Raw genomic sequence first — 8,976 nt, forward strand, 5'->3', positions numbered from 1 at the left:
CACAAGCACACACACACACACAAACTCACACATACACACTCTCAAGCACACACACACATACACAAACACACGCACGCACGCACACATACACACTCACACACAAGCACAAAGCCTACCTATTGAAATGTTATACTTGAATCAGCTAAGGTGAAAAAAATTAAAATCATTTACAGTTAAAATCATTTACTAATTTGTCGCATGGTTTTTCAGTAATGTCGAACTTGTGTCCATTTCTGGTACCTTAAGCTAGGCAATTTGATGAAAGTCAGAGTTTACACGATATCGTGCGAAGTGCCTGGTTGAACGTGAGTCAGTTGACGCTTCTTGCACTCAAACTTGTACATCAGGTCAGTCACCCTGTCCACTTCCTGCAGTACCGTTTCCGTCCGCTGGAGGGTCTCGTCCATAAAGTGGTCCGGAAATGGTGCTTCCTCTGTAGAAACAAGGAGGTTAAAATAGAAACTCCTTGGTATAAACGACCAAATATCCTGGGCTTTTAGTTTATCTTTCCAGTAAGGTCAATGTAGAACACAATATTTCTGTAAAGGGTTACGGTAAAGATTATTGATCAATTGTGGGCATATGTGATAGCTATAAACCTACTAGTGCCACATAGACGACTATCTGCTATCTATATATATAAAGTTAAACGTTGTCATTGCAATAAAAAATTTGTGGTTACAAAAAATATCATCAAGCAGAAGCAAACAAAGACTGTATTACCGTCCACGTCTTGGGACTGGTGACGCATGCCCAGAAGACTCCTGAAGGAGTTCCAGAAGTAATCTCCCATCGCCGTATCCACGCCGATGTCGTCAGACGTCTGGCAGTAGCTCATCCAGTTATAGAGCATCCCGACTCCCAGGTTCATCTGTAGGAAACATAAACATATGTATCAATGCTACGTAATGCTGTTCTGGACAGGTTGTTGAAGCTAAAACAGAAACACTTATTGGATGTAATTTTATGATTGGTGGTAATATGCATAGCAAAAATCGCGAACGAAATAAGCTGATTTTTGTCTGACCAGGTAAAAGACGAAGACCATGACGAATGTGGAATAATACAGAGGTCCCATGACACGATCCACTGCTTTCATGTCGTCCGCAAAGACACCGACGAACGGCCTGCCCAAGCCCATCTCAAACAGCACGTACGACGTTTTCTTAAAGCCGGAGAAGATCTCCATGTGTTTGCCGAAAATCAGGATCCCGCTGAGCCCGTAGGCAACTATAACAACCAGCATGTTCACCGCAAACCCAAGGGCTTCTCCGTATATCAGCTAGTGTAAACGGTGAAAAAATACAAATTGTTTTTTTATTTACAAAAAATTGGATGCACAGAATGGGCTACAACATTGACACACCGGTTAGAAAAGTTCAAGATGAGTTCTACATACACGAGGCAGAGCGTAGACGGTAGCGACACCCCTGGAGAAGTTGAGAACCCGGAGGATGCTGCAGGTATTGATGAAGATGGAGAAGGACAGGACCTCCTTGAAGGTTGCGTCCCATTGGCTAGCGGTACTGATGTCCACAAACTCATTAATGCCGATCAGCCCTTTCAGAAATTCCACGTGTAAAAACGTAAGTGAAAAAATCTATTGATATCTGAAAATCTCTAAAATGTGCCTATAAACACCAAGGGAACAGTATATTACACTTCTCACATATGCCCAAAAAAAGACTGTTTCGTAGTTTGCCTTAACGGACATGCTTTCTCCCAAATGTCAAGAAAACTGTAAGGATATTTTTTCACCAAGTACCTTTTGCTTGTCGTATATCACCTAATGCAGCAGCTGCCTGGATATACCGAAGTGCGAATGTCACAATGGCGGCTGTCGACAAGCCAATGTTGCACAGGATCAGGATGTTCCAGAAACTGCTGAAGTACAGACGGCCGGTCTTCCGTATGTTGCAAATCTCATTCAGGACGTTGTAGATGAAGAAAAGAACGAACAAGATGTGAAAAAGCATCTGGACGAAGTCGTCTGCTGTTTGGTACTGGAACAGACGGAAGGTCTGGATACTGGGCTGTAGATAAGCAGCGCCCCCTGGGGTGTACTGCAGCCTGAACACCACGGTGCTGAACAGCTTCACGTCAGGGTGGTAGAAGTTGATCCGGAGGATGAGAGTGTCTGAAACCATCAGGATCCAGTTGGTTTGTTTGAGGAATTCTATCACTGCATCAGCCTGGCCAGCATCTCGTGGCAGGTCTACTGTGGTGTAGCACGCCGAAGTCCCGTTTCTGAAACACAATTACAGTACTTTATTAGCAAGGCAGAAAGGAAAATAGATACATCAAAATTGGATTACGAATATTCAAGAAAATTTCCAGAGGTTATAAAACTGATTTAAGAATCGATGAATAAAGTTGAGCAGATCTTTTTTGTATACAGAAATGTGCTGTCCATAGGTAAAACTTGCCAAGGATTCATCAGTATCGAATACTGCAAACACGTGTTTGATATACCTAAATTCGTCGACAATACTGGTAGTTCCATTGTGCGAACAGTTTCCACTCTGTCGGTCACGAGCTTCATTCTGTAGATTCATAAACAGCTCAGGATAGAGCCTTTGGTTACTGTGTTCAAGGTCTATGTCAATTGGGTCCCCTGAAATGCAATAGATATCCCGATAAAAACTTAATAAGCAGTACAAAAAAATGTTTATCAACCAATTTACAAATCAAATGAGACAAAAACGCTTTGGCTTCCCGATGCTTTGTCACCTGTAAACTTGGTGGTTCTCTCCAGGCGAACAGGACCGATCCGGAATGCGTTCGTTCCGACCGGAAACTGTTTGTCCAGCCACCTCAGCTTCTGCCCGCTGTATCCGCGCTCCGGGTGAAGGGACGGCATCAGTTCAGACGACAGCCACTCCCAAGCACCATCAGCTGTAGAGACCTGACGGTGGAAATTTGGGTATTTCAGTGCACACAATCCCGTGTAAAAATAACAATAATTTGTACAACTTGCTTATAATGAAAGAGGTCATCATCGTGAGGTTGAGAACCACCGTTTTCTTATCATACCTCCTCATATCCGGATAGCAGACTGTTCTCCAACGAGGTCCTGACGTAGTAGGCGTGTCTGTCGAAGCCCAGAACCCCGATGTAGAAGGCATTGCCGGTGAAGATCAGCAGAAACACCAGGACCACCAGGATGCTTCTACCTTTAGTCATCCTCTCGGTCCAGTTCGGGTCATGGTCGGTTTTCTTCGGGGCTGGTGGTAAAACCCTCCGAGCAGGAACTTAAAAAGTCAGAAAAACAGAACACCAATGACGTTAGCTTTATGAAATTTCATGAACGAAGAAATGTCATTCTTAGATTGAAGATAACCATGTCTCTTCATGATGTATTTGTAGACATTAAGCTTCTTTAAAAATATAAACAAACACATCATGTATTTAGTTTAATATACAGTTTTGATTACGATATTCTTGTTTATTGGCATCATCATCATTAACGATATTTTAATCGTTTTAAGCGTTTACAAACATTTGGTCACTCATGCATTCTTTGTGAAGAAGGATAATATGGAAAGACTTCATAGAGGCATCCACTGACTGGCCACTGCGGTAACTTTTAGAGACTTGCCATCATAATCCCTGCTCTTCTTTTGAATAACAGCAATTGGAGAACATTCTTTGCCCAATAAGTTCGTCCCAAAAACTCTCCGAAGACAAGCTGCCACAGACCACACAATAGGTCCGATGACGACTGCCTTTGTGTAAGCGATCAGAAAAATCTGCAAAGTGCGTACATTGGTTAAGTCACAAGATATCCTGACCTCGACATTATTAGAGTCAAACTGCACATTTCTAGTAGTACCTTGTATTTTATGAGGGTTAAATATCATAACTATGACGTTATGACATCTGGGCAAACAAAAATGCATGACTGATACTAACCTGAACAGGCTCAAGTAGAAATGTAGAGAACATGAATGTCAGGACGAAGTCCTTCAGCCAGGCCTGGCTACCTTCAGCTCCAAACTGCAGACTGTACATGATCACGAAGAAGCTGCTGCTGACAGACGTCAGGATGGCGAGGATCCACGCCACCGTCTTGTACGGAAATCGGAAGCTGGATGGAGATTTCGCCGTTTTCAATAGTCCTGAAGGAGCCTGATCTTCCAACGGGGACTGCTTGCAAAACATCGGCACAAGGATGGCGTAAACTGGCAGGAACACTGTGAACGATGTTGCTGCAGTACCAATCAGTTCCGAAAGACGGAGAGTGATGACACCAGCGTCGAACAAAATGACATCGTGTGCGCCCAGTTTGACCCCGTACCACATGGCGCTGCCCACCATCCACAGGGTGGTCTGGGTCAGGCAGCAGACCAGGCGCTGCGCCCGGCTGAAGTGTCTCACACCGGAGTTACACGCGGCTGACAGGAGTAGATGGTCGTCGTACAGAAGGTACGAAAACGTCGGTAGGGTGTATTCGGACATCCTAAGGTAAATACAACCACATATCTCAAAGGAAACCAATGTCTTAAGGCATCGATGCAGAGTATTAATTCTATTATATCATGCAGAGTGTTATGTTATTTTGACCGGTTACGAGTTGGGTCATAGTTGTAGAGTACAAGTAGTATCATTCCTACTTCAAATCACCGTCCCGGAGAGCTGAAAACCTACCGCATTTCTCCATCAGGAGCTGCCTTCAAGGTCCTTATTGTCCTACCGTCTGCTTTGCTAGATGACAGCCAGGTGTAACATGGGAAACAGCAACTGTGGACGAAAAAACACGACGATCAACTTTTCACATGGTCTCAAATGTGTTAGGAGCAGGGACAGTTCAAATGTACATTGTATTTTCAACGACGTTCATCAGCAACGTATAAAATGATGGGCATTTTTCTATTTCAAGTCAGCAATTTTATCTTGACAGTGTTTCCTGATATTTCTTAGAAAAAAATCATATCACCGAAAAGTGCCAGATGAATTACTACAACTTCTGATCTTGAAGATTACACTTTAGAAGGGAGCGACAGCCTAAAACCAGGGATTGAAATAATTGGAAATCCAAAATTACTCATTTACCCACCCTTGTTCGGTCTGAATGTCCCAGACCTTAATGCTGTCTATGAAGAGTGACTCCATGGTGCCCTTCCCGGAGCTGTCGTGCCAGACCTGCACAGACTGGAGCTTGCCGATGGAGGCCGGTGTCGTCATGATGTGGTACGTGTCACCACCTCTGGCCAAGATCTAAAGATATTTACAATGGTGATTCGTGGTTATAGTCTTCAAATCTTCACTTTGTTTATGATATTTTGTTGCAGCTGCAAATGAAACTGAACTATTGCATCGTTAAATCCTTTGTCATATTTACGTGTTTAAAGACAAATAGCCCTTCTAATCTAGCCTCCAGGGTTGAGAGTGACCATGATATCTTGCGACTTCCTGAAATCAAACTACACATTTGGCGCATAAAAACCTTTGTCATTTAAGCACCATATCTTCCGTTGGCGCGTTTAGAGACACAGAAATATAAGTACAACACTTCTCACCAAGCCTTCCGGGTTGAGAGTGACCATGGCTGTCCTGCCCTCTGACCCTGTGATCATCAGCCCGACTACAGACGCCGTGCCGGCATCAGGCTGTGTTCCCGTACGAACAGACACGACGTAGACGTAGTCCGCACCGGGAACCTCAGATGGGATTGTGGAGACTTTGGGAACAACAGCCATGCTGGGGTGTTCTTTAGCGAGATTTGCTGTTTGTCCAAGAGCAAGGCTGTTGGCCACTGCTGTGCTTATAGCGATGTGGCTCTGAAAAAAGCATAGATCAGACTAAATATCGGATTTCTATAAACACTCGATACAGACAGTTTATGCTTCTATGGCACCGCATAATCATATCATTGCCATTGGTCGCTGTGGGTGAAAGGCCGAGCGTTCAACGTACTAACCATAATAAAAATTGACTTAGAATATCATAAAGAATTTAAGAAAAGCGCATTTTAGTATTGATCTTGACGTACCCTGATGTTTGAATGTAATATCAATAGTTGGGCCATCAAAAATATCATCCACAGCGCTAAGATCGTTCCAAATACGGTCGCATTAGTGGACAACTTGTCAATGTTGGTACCGAACTTGTCGAAGTGCACGAAATTAGGAACCGCTACAAAAGATGATGCCAGAATCACCCTGGAGCTTTTCCCATCGCTTTGTGGTGTCATGTCACACGTGCATCGAGTGGTCGTCTCGTTCGTTTCAACCCCAACCTGCGGTGCAGATGGTACAAAATGATATGATTTATTTTGTCATGAAAGCAACAAATAAACAAAACACGGTATAGTTGTACTGTCAGTCAAAAGCAGCTCTCTCATTGCTAGTTAGTTTTGACGAAAATGAACTTCATTTAAAAAAAGCACTAGGAAGTATTACGCAAGTCACCTACTGTATTAGCCAGTTCAACTAGGTAGTAACATTATATCAAATCAGGAAGTCAGTAAAACCTGGCAGCGGCGGTTATCCCACGCCTGGTCCTCGTTTCCCCGCATCAGACAGGAGACTGCGGCAGTCTGCAGTGTGAATCCTGCCGGGCTGCCATCTGCTGACGCCAGGAGTCGTCTCAAACCACCGTGGGGGAGGTCTCCACCTAATCCACAACCAAACATGGGGAGGCATTAGTGTTAATTCCTGAGCGAGTAATGCCTTTATTCCCAATATGATTAGTATTTCGATGCTGAATGATTGACACTTCTCATAATGGCCCAAAGCTTTAGTGTTCATTCGTTGAGTTGCTCATTCTTGACATTCCAAACGAAAGATAAGTAGCGTCAAGCAGCTTCAAGAAATGCGAAAGTAGTGATCAGATAATGTCTACCTTTTTTCTTCACGCCGACCATGAGCCATCCGCGTTCCATTTGGATCTCCGGGACAAATGAAATTTTGAAATTGGAGTAAACGAGGCCAAATGGCATGTCGAAACCGTCATAATCAGTGACTTCAGGAGGTTTGACAGTTGTTGTGTAGTCGTATTCTTCCTCAGTTGGGAAGTCGTGAAACCGGAAGTACACCTGCAGCTCTGTGTCGACGTCATCGACTGAGAATCTCAGCAGGGGCACCTGGCCTTCATCGGCAATGTACATGGCGTGATACTTCATGTTGTTGTCATGACTAGAAACCTTGGTCCGAGGGAATGATCTGTCTGCATCATCGAGTTTCCTCCTGTATGCTTTTGGCAGGGTATCATGATACTGGTCTTCTGTGTCACTCGTGGTCCCAAATTGCACCCTTTGTTTGACTACGACAGTGATGTTTGGCTGCACGTCAGCTAGACCACTGTTTTTGGTGATCGTCACCATGATTACTGATGAGTATACCTCGGTATTCTCTACACTCCACACAAATGGATCCTCGACAAATGCCACAACCTGCGGTAGTCACGGAGCAAAAGTTCGTTACATTTTGTTGATCACAGCCTTCGTGCGCACTGGACACATCTATGTGTTACCAGCTACAAAATCCTGTACGTACTAACAGGGTTTAAATGCGGACATATATATAATAATATGAACATTTTAGGAATATTTTTCACCTTCAATGTGGAATCCTCAGGAAGGTTGTCCTCCTTTGTGAACATGATGGAGCCGACATCCTGACTGATACGAACGATGCCGACATCAGGGATGCTCTTCTTCACGGCCGTGAGCACACCGTCAGACCGGATGGGCGTCACTTCTCCTTCCGGTGGTATCTCTTCCAACAGTTTGTCTGCTGCCGCATCCAACAGTTCTAGCAGATCTCTCGTTTCGTTCATCAGCTATATTGGGGCACAAATTCTCTCTGTGACATGAATTTTTGATAGATTAGCATATCTTTGAGTTTGGTCGTAATATCGTATTGAAATGTTTCCAAATATTGCCTTCCGGGCAGTCTTTGCTACTGACAATGAAGATTATGGTTCCAGGCAAACTAAAATAGAGTAAGTCTGCACCAGTAGATAGGAGAGGAAGACACCAACCCGAGCCTTTGTACGTTCCTGTTCCTTTTCCTCTTGCAGCAGTTGCTCCATCGGTGAAAGGTCGGTAGACTGGACGTCTATCAAGTTCTTCAACCCATCTGTGACGCCGGAGGAAAGGTCAATGGTCGTCTCCATAGCAAGCGCCTCCCTGCTACTGCTCTGAGCTCGTAGTACCGAGGATGACGCGTCAGCCACTTCTGTATGTTTTGTATTGAACACGCCATAAGTTACTTTTGTCGTTCTTTATTGCTTACTTATGACAACTGGCTTTTGCATTGTACAACTAGACCTCGACATGTCGACAGTACCCAAAGTGGACGATAACGGGTATTGCACGATAATGGCTAACACTACGTTAGTTGATGAACTACATTGTGTGCAAAGAAATTTGATGACAGTATCTGTAGATCTAACTACGAAGTCCCACGAAGGATTGTAAAAGAAACAAGAACCTTGGAGAAGCTCCTGGCGATCCTCCAGTGAGCCGCTGAAGTAGTTCACTTTCTCACCAAGAGTCTTGATTAGACCAGGTATCTCCTCCTGGAGTTTAAGGAATTATTGCGTCGCGTTTTACATATTATTTAGAAAATTATAAATAACGCAAATACTATGTGATTTGAAAACCAGTGAGAGTGGCCAGCATAAAGTATGTGATAAACCTTAAACCATTGGTAGCAACTCTGACATAATGAATTCGTAATCTGCAATATTACCTCTACTAGAAAGGGCGCGTTTGAAAAATAGCGTGTATAAAAGAGCCAATTAATAACAAGCCTGACAATTATTCTGACATGATGAGCTCAGGATCTGTAGTACCTCTACTAGGAAGGGCGCGTGGGTTGACGATTCTTGAGTGGTGATGACAACAGGAGGCGGAGGTGTAGGCTCAGCTGTACTGGGCGGCAGGGTGGGGAGGGTGGTCATGGGCGACGTGCTGGTAGCTTCATCATCCAAATAATCAGATGAATCGCCATTGTCAAGGCCTGTGGTAAA

The 8,976-nt window shown here is 44.0% G+C and overlaps 1 protein-coding gene across 1 annotated transcript; it reads right to left on the reverse strand.

The window, feature by feature from the left end:
• Positions 1 to 272: 272 nt before the first annotated feature.
• LOC136425187 (polycystin-1-like protein 2) lies at positions 273 to 8,519 on the reverse strand. The gene is made up of 18 exons (XM_066413983.1): positions 8,436 to 8,519; positions 7,984 to 8,180; positions 7,558 to 7,782; positions 6,844 to 7,393; positions 6,473 to 6,615; positions 6,068 to 6,238; positions 5,520 to 5,780; positions 5,057 to 5,217; positions 4,648 to 4,740; positions 3,984 to 4,459; positions 3,034 to 3,224; positions 2,731 to 2,905; positions 2,473 to 2,614; positions 1,766 to 2,247; positions 1,400 to 1,560; positions 1,028 to 1,282; positions 724 to 871; positions 273 to 433 (listed from the first exon to the last, which is right to left on the reverse strand). The coding sequence occupies exons 2-18, from the start codon at positions 8,116 to 8,118 to the stop codon at positions 273 to 275; spliced, it is 3,930 nt and encodes a 1,309-aa protein (XP_066270080.1). The 5' UTR covers positions 8,119 to 8,180; positions 8,436 to 8,519.
• Positions 8,520 to 8,976: the final 457 nt, after the last annotated feature.

The sequence above is a fragment of the Branchiostoma lanceolatum genome, chromosome 19 (genome assembly GCF_035083965.1).
Source record: "Branchiostoma lanceolatum isolate klBraLanc5 chromosome 19, klBraLanc5.hap2, whole genome shotgun sequence".
NCBI lineage: Eukaryota > Metazoa > Chordata > Leptocardii > Amphioxiformes > Branchiostomatidae > Branchiostoma > Branchiostoma lanceolatum.

Excerpts from the sequence above, each read along its gene's own strand:
- LOC136425187 (XM_066413983.1), bottom strand. The coding sequence starts at position 8,118 with ATGGAGACGACCATTGACCTTTCCTCCGGCGTCACAGATGGGTTGAAG. Across the intron at positions 7,394-7,557 it reads CTGAGGATTCCACATTGAAG|GTTGTGGCATTTGTCGAGGA; the intron begins GTGAAAAATATT and ends TGACTACCGCAG. Across the intron at positions 4,460-4,647 it reads GCTCCTGATGGAGAAATGCG|GATGTCCGAATACACCCTAC; the intron begins GTAGGTTTTCAG and ends TATTTACCTTAG.